Source organism: Panicum virgatum, chromosome 6N (genome assembly GCF_016808335.1).
Source record: "Panicum virgatum strain AP13 chromosome 6N, P.virgatum_v5, whole genome shotgun sequence".
In the NCBI taxonomy this organism is placed as follows: Eukaryota; Viridiplantae; Streptophyta; class Magnoliopsida; order Poales; family Poaceae; genus Panicum; species Panicum virgatum.
Window position 1 is genome coordinate 32117114 of NC_053150.1, and position 17089 is coordinate 32134202.

Here is a 17089-nt window from a genome sequence, read left to right on the forward strand (position 1 = left end):
CATCTTCTATGCATAATCAACAGCACTAGTGCATGCTAGGCGTCGATCAATGGCCCGGGCTCGGGACCCTGATCGAGAAACGGATGATCGCCGCTACTCTTTCTCTCCTATTTTTTAGGAACTTTTTTTTTGAGGTCATTGAGTGGGACAGTTGAAAATCATATGTTAGGGACCAGAAAGGGAGAGGCATGCTGCAAGTAATGATCACCTCAAGATTTCACTATGGGATGCTCATAATGACCCCAGCACTCGTGCTGGTTCAGAAACTAAAGTCATCTTTATGTGACAAAGATAAACAAGAAGAAACAACCACTACCACAAAAACGTTGATTTGTCCCGGTTGGGAAACTCCTGTTGTCCCAGTTTCCCAACCGGGAACGCCAGTCCGGGACAAAAGGGGTGCCCTTTTGTCCCGGGTCTGGCAACCGGGACAAAATATGACCTTTTGTCCCGGTTGGTAACCAACCAGGACAAAATGTCTATTTTTTTCCTGTTTTTCTTTTCTCAATTCTTTTTCTATTTCAATTATACTTTTGTATTTCAATTAAATTTATGTATTGGAATTCAGTGTGTATGATCTCTACTAATATATACATATATATATATATATTATATATATAGTTACTTATATAATATTTTTCCTAAATAGTTTTCATATATAAATTAATTCACTTATATATATGTATACACATATCTATACATGTTAATTCCTTTACATATGAAAATGTCTAGGACCAATATTATATATATAGACACACACACATATATATATATATTTACATAGGTATATTCGTTCTTAATTACATATATATGCGTATATTATCATATTTGCTGCGATTGTCAATATTAGATAGTCCATCATAGTAGAATTCACCTTTTGGATCGAGGACTTGCTCAACAATAAATCTGGCCAATTGTTCTTGAATCGCCATAATCTTTTCCTCCAGTATGAGTTTATCGCGCATCTCCTCGACCTATGGAAAAAGCGGATAATTAATTTCGACTAATTAAAATACGAGTTCAAATATTAATAAGTCTTTTACTTACTTCCTCCTCCCAATCTGTCCAGCCCTTTGGAGGACCTACCTGACCATGTATGTTCTCGCATACATAGTATGCGCATAATACATTGCCTTGTTTCTGCCTCATACACTTTAAGAGAGAAGAAATTATCAGGTATTTACATGAATATATAATAAAACTAATGAATCGTGCAACGAATCATCCAAGTGTGTACCGCAAAATCTGTCTTGATCTTCAATTCCTTGTCAAATTTGCCTGGATGATTTTTAGCGAATTCTTTCCAAATCCTGTGCATGATTAGAACAATTATAGTCAAGTAATAAAGTGATTCAAATTATCGGTCATCAGTGGTGGAATTACTTTTTCATCATGTTAAGAAGATTTTCGTATTGTTCTAGAGGTCTCCTCAATGAGTCCATAACCACGAGTAGGCTCTTCTCGGGAATTATGACAATTAGGACCCAGTGTTCACTGCAAGATTATATGGAGGCAGTTTTTGGTAGTTAAGGTTTAAACAATTCGATTACAGAATAGAAAGAGTTAGACGGAGGGAATCACTCACGCAAAGTTGTAAGGAAACAATATCATTTGCTTGTTGTGGTGAACGCTTATATACTTGAACAAGTTTTGGTATAGCTCATTGGCAGTGTCGCGTAGAATCCTCCAATTACAAGTAATTGGGTCGATGAATCCGAGGTGAGAGTATCCCTTTCTCTTGCAAGTTTGTATCTCCATTCTACATGATACCGAATAAATCAAGAGATCAGTATGTTGAGATCATGCAAAATAATACGTAAGGAGAGTAAAATACTTACAGAACCCACAAGCCGACCATAGAGATGTCGAGAGCCTCCTGATGGAATAGTTGGTAAATTTCTTCCCAGTTTATCCATATAATGGCCTCCCGCCGTAAGAAATCGTCATCTTTAATCTTTGCGCCCTGCATGAAGATGCAATTGGCCATCGCACGCATGTAGTGCTGGTGCAGCTTATACATTTGCGTTGGAAGCATGGACACTACTTCGGGGGGTACAAGAGATTTGCCGATCTCATACGTCCATTTGACGACCACATCGGCCTTTGGAATATCTTCTCCCCCTGCAATCTGAGCCGCCGTCAGGTTTGATTCTTTCAAAAATGTAACAAAGTCTTGTTCTTGCGTCGTCTGTCCCACTACGAGAGGCTCTATTGATTGTTTCTTTTGGGCTCCGAGCTGTGGAACGTCGGACGACGACGACTTTGATTGTCTCTTCTTTTTCTCAGTAGTTTTGATAATTGTGCGTTCGTAGTCTGAAGGGGGGTCTCTCGGAATGAATTTTCTCTTATTTGCTTCGCACATTCCCTTAAAAAATTTCAAATCAATCGGATTTATCACTTTCTCGGGCTCCGGCTTCGGCTTCGGCTTGAAGTGCTCTTTAACTCTTTCTTGAGTTATCCGATCGCATTCTTCAAGGCTCATGTCCCAGGGTTTAATAGGAGCCTCATTGGTTTTCTTCTCATTTTCCTTCTTATTTGGAGGCTGCTTAGCTGGTGCAGCTACCTTCTTTGCCGGCGGCCGTTTCTGCTTCTTCTTAGGCGGCGGAGGGGGTGACCATAGAGGCGACGGTGACGCTTGAGTGTTCATCGACGCATGAGATGATGGTAATGGAGAATGTGCCGGTGAACCTTGCCGAGACAGTGCTGCCCTTGGAGAGTTTTGCGGAGATGCCGGCCTTGGAGAGGCATACTGAGATGCCGGTCTTGGTGTTTGATCATCTGACTTTAGGATAATGTAGCACTTATCCCATAGGATGTAGCCATGAATGGCTTCTACTAGTGTCCTCTCCCCATCTCCTCTAGGAATATCAAGCTCGAGCGTCTCCCAACCCTGGCACACCTGCTCCACGCCAACTCTTGTGTATCCTGGCGGAATTTGCTGCCCGTGGTACACATCGCCTGGTTGGGTTGGCAGGGCGGTACCGTACACAACAGTGAACATTAAGTTCCTCACGGTAGTCTGTAGGTCACAAGGTGTCCATTGGGTGATCTCATCCACTGGAAATCGCTGCGGGGCCGTCGCTTCAACTGCGGCATGGATCCCCGTTGGCTCGGCGACGTCTGTGGAAGCGCAACTGCTTTTCCGCTGAGACAGATGATCGGCTGCGACATTAGGCTCTGGAGGCACCGTTTGCGCTTGTTGTTGTTGGCTCATTGCTATGGCCACTTGGCATTGAACCTCTTCCTCCAATCTTTGATCGTGTGACATGAGCCGTTCCTCTAGCCTTCGCAAGTGCTCCCGCTCATCATTCTTTCTTCTTTGCCGGCTTCTATATGATTCAATGTAATCCCTGAACCCATACTTCCACGGAACCACGCCTTTGCCTCTTGTGCGGACCGGATGCTCTAGATTCCCAAGGGCGTAAGTCAGCTCGCTCCTCTCTCTATTCGGCTGGAATGTTCCCTCGGCCGCTGCTTGTATGGCCTCCTGTAGTCTTTGGGCTATTCGCTGGATGTTTGGCCCAAAGATGCAGTCACCAGTCAATGGGTCCAAGCTCCCCCCCGTGACCATAAAACCAGGTCCTTGACCATACAGGACAGTTCATGGTCGCAGGTTGGATGCCTCTGTCAAGCAGATCCTGCTCCATCTTCTCCCATTTGGGTATTGCAAGCTTGTAGCCTCCTTGGCCTAGAGTGTGATGGTACACTTTCTTCGAGGCGTTGTCTTTGGCCTTCTACACCTTCTGAAGCCCAAGCTCTGAAGACTTGTATTCCACAAATGCATCCCAGTGACCCCTGAGCTTTTCGAACTCGTCGGTAAATACGGGTGTGGTCCCGGTCTTGATATATTTCTTCGTCAAAATTTTCTTGAATGATTGCAGCTGTTCGGCCATCTTACTCAGGGTCCAGCACTTGCGTATCTCTTCGGATTCAGCTGGAACCGTGAAGTTTTTCTTAGGCTCCCGCCAGCACCATTCTTTTTTCTCTTTCGGGTACCGCATCCCGTTCCTCGCTTGGATTGGAAGCTTTCCAGAGCTTGAAGCTGATCGGGATGTGGTCCCTGACAATACATCCGGATTGTCTTATGAATTTTTTGGCGGCAACTTCTGGAGCGATCGGTTCGCCATTTGGACCAACTTCCGTTATAATGAACCGCCCTTCCAGTTTTTTTGTTGGGCCTCGCTTCGTCTTTTTCTGCTGCGACGATGATCCAGATGGCTATAAAAAAACATTCATAGTATTCATATAGATTCAGATGAAAATATGATTTTCACTACAAATAAGTATAGTTGTGATATGTACATTAGCACTTTGTTCACCAGCAGCGTCATCCTGAATAGATGGTGGCTCAATTGTATCACCGGACATATTCAAATATATGTCGGTATTGCTGCCATCATCAGCTTGTTCAGGGACATCTCCTTGACCTTCGCCGATCATATTCAACAGGAACTGTTCGTCCTCCGCGTCTATGTGTTTTGGGTCCATCGTAACTAAAATATAAATATAAATAAAACCCTTAAAAAAATTCTCTAAAAAATGTACATATTTGCGAGGATTGGATCAAAATTCATTTACATGGACGAGGTCGAGAAGGGGACTACGTTTGGATCGGACTATGTTTACATGGACGTTTAGATGGCAAATACTCTAACCATTTCCAAGCGGTAACGAGAAGGGGTCTACGTTCGGTAACGGTTTGAGTATTGAATGAGTGAGCGACCGAGTGAGTGTGTGTGTGTATGTGAGTGAGTGAGCGAGCGTCGGTGAGAAGGAGAGAGCGTCGGTGAATATAAAGAAGTAATATAAATGACACCTTTCAATTAAGAATAAAGAATACATGTAATTAAAGTCTTTGAATGACATAATTAAATAATAAATACATGATAAAATAAAGTCTATGAATGACATATGTAAATAATGAATACAAGATAATTAAAGTCTTTGAATGACATAATTAAATAATAAATACATTATACACTCTCTGTTTAAACAATTAAAAGCATTTCCTTCTCTATTTCTCTCTAAATTCTCCATAATTCTCACTATATCTAATAACTAAATTCTAGATAATATCAAATAATGGAAACCTTATACCTTAATTAAATTCAACAAAAATATCTCTATAATTAAATTGTAGTTAATATTTACTAATAGAAACAAATAATATATATATAATTCTATAGTAAAAGAAAAAAAGAAATGGCCGGCGGCCGGCCCATACCACGCCGGGGACAAGGACGACGGCGCGGCGTCGGCGTCAAGGCGGCGGCGCAGCGACGTCGAGGCGTAGCCGGTGGCGCGCAGGGGCAGGGGCGGTGGCGTCGAGGCACACGACGGCCGGCGTGACGGAGGCGGGGCCGGAGCGGGCCAAGGGAGGCACGCACAGGGTGGAGGACATGGCGGCGAATCTCGCCGGCGACTGCAAAGGGGCGGAACGGCGGCGTGGATGCGGCCCGACGGCACTCGGGTGGCGGATCGAGCTCGGGCGCGCGGCGCTCGTGGGGGACTATGGGGGACGTCGACGGCGCTCGGGGACGACGGAGCTCGGCACCGACGGCGCGATGGGGTAGCGGAGCTCGGGCGGCGAAGGTCGGCGGCGCTCGGGGACGGCGGCGGCGGCGAGCAAGAGGCGCGGTGGGAGCAGGGGACGACGGCGGCGCGACGCAGATCAAGAAAACCACCAAGTGTTGGGGAAGGGGGAGGAAGAAGGGAGATATAGGGGTGGGGGCCTTTTTGTCCCGGGTGGAGCCACGACCCGGGACAAAAGGGGGGGCCTTTTGTCCCGGGACAAAAGACCCCCCCTTTTGTCCCGGGTCATGGCTCCACCCGGAACAAAAGGTATTTTTGGGCGGGCCGGGAAAATTCCCAGCTCGCGGCCCACCTTTATTTCTGGGTGGATCTACCACCCGGGACAAAAGGGGCCTGTTTTCCCTTATTCCCGCCAAATCTTATGTTTGTTTTTGTTTCTTTTTACTTGTCTTTTAAAATAGGCTTTCATTTGTTAATTCAGTTAATAAATTTTGATTCCAAAAATTATGGAACAAAATTTCTTATCTCTATATAAACCTGATACACGCAAAAAAATAATTAATTTTCATTCAAGTGATTGGGTCAACGAAATATCTAATTTTTTTTGAAATCATATTTGTTATTTTGACCATGCAAAAATATATTAGGTGAACAAATTTTATCAAACTGTTGCTTTTCAATAGAAAGTGGATTCTATCACGATATTAACGTTTAAAAAGTGAATTTTACATAAAATTAAGTAATTTCATGATATTAATGAGTAGTGTGTGAGTTTGAGAGATAGTGTGTGTTAGTGAGAGAGTATAGTGTGTTAATGTGAATGTAATTTCATGAAATAAATAAAATTAGTTCAGTAATCCATTATTGAATGAAAATTATAATTGAGTCTGGTAATTAAGTGAAAAATATAAAAAATGATATATATAACACATAAAGTACATATATAATAAAAGTATTCGAATTGCGATTACGTTTTTATACAATAATATAAAAATGATTCAAGTACATGAAGGATTAGCGGTAACAGACTTTCTCTTCACAAATGTCCCTTGATTATGATCACGGCGCAAGTATGGAGCATCATCATTGGCTAGCAGGATGCATGGATCAGCATTTATTTCGAAAGGTGGAATGGCAACAAAATTATTATATTCTTCTAATAAGTCTGTCTTGCCCTCCACTCCAACGATGTTTCTCTTTCCTGATAGAACTATGTGTCGCTTAGGCTTATTATTTTGCTTGTTTATCCCCTTCTTTCCCTTGCTGGACATGTCCTTAATGTAGAAAACCTGAGCGACATCCTGAGCTAGGATAAATGGCTCGTCTCTATACCAAAGATTGTTGAGATCAACTATTGTCATCTCATACTCATCTTTTGTTACCCCTCCTCCAGATAGCTTAACCCATTGGCAACGAAATAGAGGCACCTTGAAATTGGGACCATAATCCAGCTCCCATATCTCTTCAATGTAGCCGTAATATGTGTCTTTTTTTCCATTATTGTCTGTGGCATCCATACGAACACCGCTGTTTTGGTTGGTACTCTTTTTATCTTGGGCTATCGTATAAAATGTGTTTCCATTTATCTCGTACCCTTTGTATGTTAAGATATTCTAAGATGGTCCCCTAGCCAATAAAAACAGTTGTTCACTTATATCCATGTTATGCAATAGATGCTTCCGCAACTAGCTGCAGAAAGTGTTCATGTGCTCACGTGTAATCCATGCCTTAGACTTTTTCGGGAAGTTGGAGAGCAGAATTTTCTTGTGTTCCTCGATATATGGGTCAACCAAGGATGATTGTTGAAGAACCGTATAATGCGCTTTCTTGAATGAGAAATCATCTGTGCAGACATAAGATTTCTTTCCTAATGTACCCTTTCCAGTTAGTCTCCCCTCATATCGCGATTCAGGGACTCCAATAGGTTTAAGGTCATCAATAAAGTCAACACAAAAGTCAATGACCTCCTCAGTTCCGTAGGCACTGGCGATGCTTCCTTCTGGACGAGCTCGATTACGAACACATTTCTTGAGTACCCCGATGAACCTTTCGAATGGGAACATGTTGTGTAGAAATACTGGTCTGAGGATATCAATCTCTTTCACAAGGTGCACTAGAAGATGTGTCATGATGTTGAAGAATAATGGTGGAAATATCAGCTCAAAGCCAACAAGACATTGCACCACATCGTTTTGCAGCTTTATCAAATTCTCCGGGTCAATTATCTTCTGAGAAACTGCGTTGAGGAAGGCACATATCTTCATGATGGTTAACCGGACGTTATCAGGCAGAATCCCCCGCAGCACAACCGAAAGAAGTTCGTTTATAAGCACATGGCAGTCATGGGACTTGAGATTTGTAAATTTCTTCTCTGCCAAATTTAAGAGTATAGCTGGCAGGACTTAAGTATTGTCGTCCATTATCTCGCTGTTGTGGATGTAAGGCATCTCGTTCTTCCATACGTTGCAATTCTTGACGTGCTTCTACTGTATCTTTTGTCTTTCCGTACACTCCCAAGAATGCTATCAGGTTGACACAAAAATTCTTCGTGAGGTGCATCACATCAATTGCATGATGAACATCTAAGACTTCCCAATATGGTAGCTCCCAAAATATAGATTTCTTCTTTCACATGGGCGCCATTCCGTTTTCATTCGGAACAGGTTGGCTACCAGATCCCTTTCCAAAAATAACTTCTAGATCTTTTACCATGTTGAAGACGTCTTTACCACTGCGGTGCATCGGTCTTGTTTGGTGGTCCGCTTGGCCTTTGAAATGCTTGCCCTTCTTTCGTACCGCATGGCTGATGGGAAGAAACCGACGATGACCCATGTATACAACCTTCTTACAGTGAGTCAACCATATATTATTGGTATCATCTAAACAGTGTGTGCATGATTTTGTATCCCTTGTTCGAATATCCTGACAAGTTACTAAGAGCAGGCCAGTCATTGATCGTTACGAACAATAATGCTCGTAGGTTGAAGTTTTCCTATTTGTATTCGTCCCACATCCGTACACCTTCATCGCCCCAGAGCAATAAGAGTTCTGCGACCAATGGTCTTAGATAGACATCAATGTCATTTCCGGGCTGCTTTGGACCCGGGATAAGTACTGGCATCATGATGAACTTTTGTTTCATGCAGAGTCATGGTGGAAGATTGTACATACAAAGAGTCACAGGCCAAGTGCTATGACCACTGCTCATCTCACCAAAAGGATTCATGTCATCCGTACTCAAACCGAACCTTATGTTTCTCGCATCCAAATCAAATTCAGGGTACGTTCTATCTATTTTTCTCCACTGCGACCCATCAGCGGGGTGTCTCAACATCGAATCTTTCTTGCGTTCCTCTTTGTGCCATCGCATCAACTTAGCATTATCTTTATTTCTAAATAGACGCTTCAAACGCGGTATTATAGGCGAATACCACATGACCTTCGCATGAACTCTCTTCCGGGGAGGCTCCCCCTCGACATCTCCAGGATCATCTTTTCTAATCTTGTAATGCAATGCACTGCATACGGGACATGCATCGAAATTCTCGTACTTGCCTCGGTAGAGGATGCAGTCGTTGGGGCATGCATGTATCTTTTGCACTTCCAATCCTAAAGGGCAAACAAGTTGTTTGGCTTCATACGTTGTGGCTGGCAATTCGTTGTCCTTAGGAAGCATTTTTTAACAAGTTTGAGTAATTCACCAAATCCCTTGTCAGATACACCATTTGTCGTCTTCCATTGTAGCAACTCCAAGGTGGTGCCAAGTTTCTTCAATCCATTTTGACAATCTGGGTACAACAACTTATGGTGGTCCTCTAACAACTTCTGGAACTTCAACCTCTCCGTTTCACTCTCATAGTCTGCCTGCACATTGTGCAATGGCTGCCCCAGATCATCGTTGTGATCATTTTCTGCTACATCTACTTCGGGCTCTTCCATGGGAATATCGTCATCGAATGCACCGATTCCAGCATTCCCGGGAAAGTGGTCGCCAAAATCTTATTCTTCATTGTCTTCCATGGTAACCCCCTGTTCTCCGTGCTTCGTCCAACAAACATACTTCTCCATGAAATCATTTGCGAAAATGTGGCTGTCTAGGATTCTTGAATATGAGTAATCCTTGTTATTGTTGGAATGAATACAGGGCAGCACATAAAACCATTCTGCTTGTTTGCCTCAGCCACAGACAAAAAATAATGCAGGCCATCAATGAATTCTTTCGAACGTCGGTCAGCATTGTACATCAATTGACGGTCCATCTGCATTTTAAATAAATCGATTTGAATTCTTTACACGTATCGAATAAATAAAATATATCAAACCTAAATTAAACTAAATGTAACATAACATGAATAATTAAAAGATATGCAATATCCATCATACATCTTGATTAATTAAAAGGAGTACTTAATCCTTTACAGAACTTAACAAAGGAATACTATACATGAAACTTAAAAATTCAGACAACAATACATAGGTTTTCAACCGTCCGTGCATTGGAATGCAGAATGCTCTAACGGATTTCTTGCTGGCGCAGAAGAAGATGGCGGAGCTGAAACCTCCGAGTTTGGTGGTGACGAACCATAACGCCGCAATAAATCCTCAAGATCAAACGGTGGTTCCTCGCCCCTTGCCATGCATTCTCTATATTCTTTTTCCAAATAACGGGGCGCTGCCCTATGAAAAGCACTAGGTTTTTTGGACCGACGACCTACTCGAGTTGTGCCCTTCTCTCCAGAAGGAAAACGATCACCCCCACCAGCGCCACTCCCTCCAGCTGCTGAAGCCATATTTTACTGAAAAATACCTTTATTTTCCACAAAATTATAAATTGTTACCTTTACAATGCAAAAATTATTTACTATTACAATTACAATGATAGATTAATAACTCTTGCAAATAACAATGAAATCATAAAAAAAGATGAAATGTATCATTAATCCTTAAGAAATCTCTAATTAATTGAAAGAAATCTCTATTTCTTCTAATTACTTTGACACCGTTCAGTTCCAGGAGTACATTCTTTTCAATATCCAGAAACCCTCTAAAAGAAAAATAAACCTTTATTTCTGAAAATGTATATATCAGTAACCTCAACCCTGCGGTGATGACACTGTCTTTTGGGGGACACGGTGCGATACAAGGATGTCACCAATCGGCCAGTCGCAGCACCAACATTTACGATTAATAGGCACAGCACTTGGCACTGGCAGCGTGCTCGTTGATATGCTCTCAGTACAACAACGGCCATGCTGACTGCGTCAAATGCTGTCTTCTTATCAATCGGAAGTGCTGGTGATGCGACCAACTGATTCGCGACGTCCTTATAGCACATCGTGTATCCCCGAAAGGTAGTGCCATCACCGTTGGATGGAGATTAACGACGTATACTTGTTTCGAAATAAAGATTTTTTTTAGCTTCTAGATGGTTTCAATGTGAGCCTGAATAAATACATCACTAGAGTGTCAAAATAATCCATTCATAATACAAAAAATTCTAATATACGCATTTCATTAATTCATTCATGAATACAAAAATCAACTATCCACAATATGATCATATATACAAGTACATCACATGAAGTGTCTACACTCATTCTAAAAATTTCTACTATCCACATACTCATCTAAATCTAAAAGAAAATCACACCTACATATGCAATCTAGCTAAATGTCCAAGAAATGAGCTAGCTACACATTTTCTCTATTTCTAAAGCATGAAATGAGCTATACAAGCCAAGGAAGAAGAGAAAAACAAGTGCCAAATCTTTAGCGGCTATGGATGGATGGGGAATCAAAGATCTTCACAAATATGGTGAAGAAATGAGTAAGAACTCCTCTCTCCCGAGCCAAGAACAGCAAGAACAAGTGAGTTGAATGGCTCGGGCGGGGGAGAGGGAAGGGGATAAGGGGGCCAAGGCCTTTTGTCCCGGTTGGAGACACCAACCGGGACAAAAGGGGGGCTCCAACCGGGACAAAAGGCCCCTCTCCCCCCGCTGGCCCGGCTAGTGTAACGAACATGGCACCATTTATGCCATTTCGAGTGATTTTGGTGATCGAATGACAACACAACACTTGGACTAATATGATTGTTAAGATGATCATTCTCAGGCTTTTAGGTTCAAGTGATGACAAAGAGAAAGAGAAAATAGGCGTAGCAAGGCCCGAAGGGCAGCCCCTACGGGGGTTCAGCAACCCGGTAGAACCGACAGGAGCACCGGAAGAACCGACGCCAGGGGCACCGGTGCATCCGACGCTTGTCGGAAGAACCGACGCTATGATGTTTGGTGCAGGAGGAAATCGAAGCCAAGTCAGCCTAGAGGCACCGGTTGAACCGACGGTCCAAGAAAGGGCATCGGTGCATTGGCCGTTCTTTGTACCAGAGACGATGTCAAGTGCCCAGGAGAAGTTTCTTCAGCACCGGTTCAACCGACGGGGCATCGGTGCATACCACCGGTGTAATGACGTCAGCGTCCAGGAGAAGATTCCTTCAGCACCGGTTGAACCGGTGAGGCATCGGTGCAAAGCATCGGTTCAACCGGTGGTCTCTGCGTCAGCCGACAGGAGTCCAACGGCTACTTCGTGTTATGAGTGACCGGATGAACCGACGCTACCCCGCCAAGAGGCATCGGTTCTTCCGGTGGTATGCAGATTTTCAGCTAACCGTTGGAGCAACGGCTACAAGACTTGGTGGCCTATATATACACCTCACCCCGGCCATTTGAAGCTTGCTGGAGTTGCTGGACATCCCACACACACCCAAGGATATCTCCAAGCCATACAAAAGCATCAAGATCATATCCTTAGCCCTTAGCACACTTTGAGAGTGTTGTGTAAAGGATTAGCTCTTAGTGAGTGAGTTTGCAAGGCTTAGAGCCTTTGTGCTGTGGTTCATTAGCGAACCAAAACAAGAGCTTGGTGCGCCGGCACCTTGGAGCGTGAAGCTCGCCGGCAACGTCATCGACCCTCCGACTTGGTGTGGAGCGGCGACGACATCTTTGTGCGGGGGACGTGGAGACCCCCATCCTTTGTGGAGAAGCTCCTTAGTGGAACCCGGGGGCCAAGGTGACCGTGATTGTGTTCACGGAAGAGACTTGGTGGCCGAGTAGCAATACTCTTAGTGAGTGCTACAACAACGTGGATGTAGGTGTGCCTTTGCGGCTAACCGAACCACGGGATAAACACCCGTGTCAAGAGTTTGCTATCTCCTATCCCGCTCTTTAAGCTTCCGCATTTCATACTAGCAATTTGTGTGCCTTTACTTTCATAGAATAGTTTCTTGATAGGAAAGGCTATAGGTTGCTAAACTCTTTTGGGATAGGGGTTTTACACTTGAATAACCTAGTTGCACATCTAGATAGCATGTTTTAGTTTAAGTTTTGTGCAAACTAGTTGGAGCCATAGATCTAAGTTTTTATTAGTGCCTAATTCACCCCCTCCCCCTCTTAGGCTAGAGCACCCGATCACTTTCAGCTAGCCGTTGGACCCAGGACAAAAGCCATCTGTTGTCCCGGGCTCAAAGGCTGTCGGGACAAATGGCCTGGAACAAAGACCTATTCTGTAGTAGTGAACACTAAACGATATTGATCAACTACCTATGTCATTCCAAAACAGAGTATAGCAGTGTTTTCTAGGTTTTTCTGTTCATCATAGCCTGAAAAATGGCAAACTCGAAATCAATGAAGAATTGAAGACAATGAAATACACACAAAAAAATGAATGACATGGTTTACAGCACCATCTGTCCTTCCATGCCATCGTCAAGAAGCCAAGGACCGCCAGTACGACGACTTCCGGCACCGAGACCCTGGCAGTGTGTGCCGCCGGTGAGATCGGCCGCCTTAACGACGACCCGTCGCCGCTACCGTCACCAGAGCTGGACGAGCCGCCGGCGGGCGCTGGAGCGCTCGCTGCGGCCCCGTCGGTGAGGACGAGCTTACCCTTGGCAGCGAGATTGTCGGCGTCCATGGCGTGCATGTCGGGAGCCCCCCTGGTCACGGAGGACCCGACCTGCCACACGTGGTTCACCACCTTCTTCAACCCCTTGCCCAGCCGCAGCGTCGCGTACAGCCGGACCTTGCCGCCGTCGCCCACGTCGGCGGCGAGGCCGGTGGCCGGGAACGCGATGGGCGTCGAGGCGTCGCCGAGGGGTGAGTATCCGGTGATGTTGTAGGTCCTGACGGCGGCCGGCGCGGATGAGTTGGCGGCGCCGCCCGCGAACGCCACGAGCGCCTGCGAGCCCACCATGCCGCTGCCGGTGGGGTTGATGCCCCACGCCACCCACCCGCCGGGCGCCGCCGGCGCGGCCACGAACGCCAGCGACAGCGAGGGCCCGGACGCGTCGTAGGTCCAGTGCAGCGACGCGCCTAGGTAGGGAAGGTCCTCGCACGTCACGTAGCTCCTCCCTGATGGGAAGTCCTCGCCGGCGCACGAGGACATGGCCGCCGGCAGGGCCGCGACGAGCACAAGCAGCGCCAGCCCGTGGGGCGCCGTTGAAGCCATTTACAAAAGTGGATGAATAGTACGATTGGATTAGGGAGTAATAACGCTCTGCTGACGGAAAAGAGTGGAAGACGAGTACTTGTGGACTGGATCGCATCAGTGGCAGCTTCCAACGTCCAAATTCAACATTTATCGAGGAGACAGCCAAATTTCCATGGAATAGACATCGACACTCGCGTGAACACAAAGCTAAAAAGAGGACGACACATGATGTTTGTTGGTTCTTTGCAGTGGAACACCTAGCAAACATGGCGTGCGTTGCTTCTATATGGATATATTATGGTAGAAACCACAACTTCGTGAAAATCCGTGCAAACCACGGCAAAAAAAGTCGTCTAAATTCATTAAAAAAATCAAACATGTAGATGATATGATGATACACAATCCTGTGAAATATCTTGTCCAAACTCGACTTTTTTTGTGAGATATAAAAATAACAAATTTCAAGCCAGAAAATTATATCTCAGACGAATTCAAGTTTGAACAAGATATTTTATAAGATTGTGTATCATCATATCATCTACATGTGTGATTTTTTGGTGAATTTAGATGAATTTTTTTGCCGTGATTTACACGAGTTTTCACAAAAATTGTGATTTGCAGTAGATACGTTCCCCAGCAAAGGTCTTTTATAGCTGTTTGTTACCATTTTCTAATTGAACGTAATGGTCTTCACATGACACCCCGTACCAATATTGACTGTGAGCGTAGCGGGAGTAGGCGTAAGGGGTGATGATTGGTAACGGCATTAAGTAATAACAAATTTTTAACAAACCATCTGGACAGCTTTCTGGTTTGAAATTTGTTATTTTTATATCTCACAAACGAAGTCGAGTTTGGACAATATATTTTATAGAATTGTGTATCATCATATCATCTACATGTGTGATTTTTTTGATGAATTTAAATGACTTTTTTTCCGTGATATGCACAAATTTTTATAAAATTATGGTTTCCACCAGATATGTTCCCTTACTAATGACAGTTACCAATGACCTATGCATTTGCTTCATCTGGGCCCACAGTCAGAGTTGGTCATGGGTGCCCTTGATGGTTGTTACTAAAGCCCGTTACCAATAACCTCGTGCGGCATCTCCCGCTCAACCCACTATCAGTATTGGTAAGGGTCGACATGTTCGCTCATTACATTTCAAAAGATATTATTTCTCTTTCGCTAACGTAACCCGCATCGAGTTGTTTTTGTTCATTCTTGCTCAAGCATGAAAGGAGTTGGCCAGAAGATCTCCTTTCAAGAAGATGACAGGTGCAAGCTCATCCTATTCTCGCAGTGGGTCGAGCTCCTGTCACTCTCCTGAACCAACGCCAAGCCCAACAACGATGCACTTCGAGCAAAAAGAACAACATGAAGAACAAGTCTGCAAGCTAAGGACATAGACATGGACCACAATGACCCACCCTACCTTGACTTGCGGGACGACCGTGAACGTCAAGCCTACGCCATTCTCAAGCATCAAAACTTTGGTCATACGAAAGCCTTCAACCCGTAGCTTCTCGAGAAAACAGGTGTCGATGTTCACTTCGCTCGCATTTGGCATGCGGTTAGATGTGATGGTTTTGTGCCCGTTGAGGAGAATGGTTCTTATCTCATCACCATCCAATTTCTTTGCGATTTTTAGAGATGGATGATGGTGTTTGTTTCTTTTTTTGGAACCGAATACTATTTTACATGAAAAAATTTCAGCCACTTCCTTGGTTTTAAGGTCCGCTTGTCAACTGCCTTTGTAAAAGCTTGCTGCGGTTTTAATCGTCATGATTTTTGGGATTTGATTTCGGATCAGTTTGTCCATGGCATGTTTGCACCTCGATGCAATGGAATTCCAAACACGACTCTTCGTTTGATGCAAAAGTGGTTGGCCGTCAATCTCTTTCCAAGGGATGATGTTTGGTATGTGCGCAACAATGAGTTGATGATATTATACACCATGGTCAATAAGATCCGAATCTCCCCCGGAAAAGCAATGGTTAAGCAGTGGCTTTCGAATTTAAGGATGACGGGTCCTATTTGTTGACTCGGAAATTCCCCCGCCAGATGGGTAAGCCTCACGCTCCACGTACGCTAGGGCCGGGGAGATCTGCTTCACTTGACGTACCGAACCAAATAGGCGCGTGTGTGGTGCGCTAGGCGTGCCAGTTAATTTGACCTGCAATTGACAAGGAGAGTAGATGTTAGATGCAATAAGCTATCGGCTAGCCAGATGATACCAGCAATCGGCTATCATAGAGCCGATTGAGGGGATGCAAGCCACGCTTAAAGCAGTGCAACTTGTGAGCAACACCTAGATCCAAGTAAAAATCGGCCTAAGTGATCAGATCCAAGTTAAACCCCGCCGGACGGATCTAACTTACTCAATAAATTTGAACGCTATAAACAGAGGAAGAAGTAATGCGTCGTCAACCTAGATTTGTCTATACAATTCGACTCGGAACTTACCAGCAAACAATGAACGTGCCTGCTGAGAAGAACTCGTAAAGAGAAAAAGGCTACTGCAACTATGGTGAAGTCGCCTGCGGAAAAGTAGATGTGCTAAATGTAATGGTTTTGTTTGGATATGGTTGATCAAAGTTTACAAATGCTGGAGGTCTTTTATTTATAACCTAAACCTGACCACATTGCCGATACGACGAGATTACAACTTGGTAAGCAAGAAACAAAGCTACCTAACGATACAAAATCTCAAACATGACTTGCTGACTTATCCTCGTTAGCTCTTTCCTTAGCATCATTGGTTGTGACGTCCTTTTCTAGCCCAAAGGCCCAACTTGCTTCAGCTTTTCCTTTCATCCCTGCGTCGGCCCATTCTCATCGTCTGTTTGCCCATCAGATTGACACATACCAAAAACGGTGTCAACACTATTGAGTATACTTCTTTGATTACCCGCATAGCTTCAAACATGGGTGTCCTAGACGTGAATGATATTCCCTTCACTAAGGATAATCATAATTTTATCGATGAGGCATATTTAGTCCAAGACGATACACCTAAGAAAGACCCAGATGACTCTTTGATTTTCTTTTCTCTTGGCTATGCAAAGA

At 44.2% G+C, this 17089-nt stretch overlaps 1 protein-coding gene across 2 annotated transcripts; it reads right to left on the reverse strand.

Annotated features, from left to right (window-relative positions):
* Window positions 1–192: 192 nt before the first annotated feature.
* LOC120678593 (auxin-induced in root cultures protein 12-like) lies at window positions 193–14256 on the reverse strand. Of its 2 annotated transcripts, XM_039959846.1 has the most exons (3): window positions 13283–14256; window positions 13105–13186; window positions 193–310 (listed from the first exon to the last, which is right to left on the reverse strand). In XM_039959846.1, exons 1-2 carry the CDS (start codon window positions 14032–14034, stop codon window positions 13180–13182), a joined length of 759 nt encoding a protein of 252 aa, XP_039815780.1. In that variant the 5' UTR covers window positions 14035–14256; the 3' UTR covers window positions 193–310; window positions 13105–13179. The 2 variants fall into 2 exon arrangements, with proteins under 2 accessions (XP_039815780.1, XP_039815779.1); XM_039959845.1 differs by having other exon boundaries at window positions 13105–14256.
* Window positions 14257–17089: the final 2833 nt, after the last annotated feature.

Excerpts from the sequence above, each read along its gene's own strand:
- LOC120678593 (XM_039959845.1), bottom strand. The coding sequence starts at position 14,034 with ATGGCTTCAACGGCGCCCCACGGGCTGGCGCTGCTTGTGCTCGTCGCG.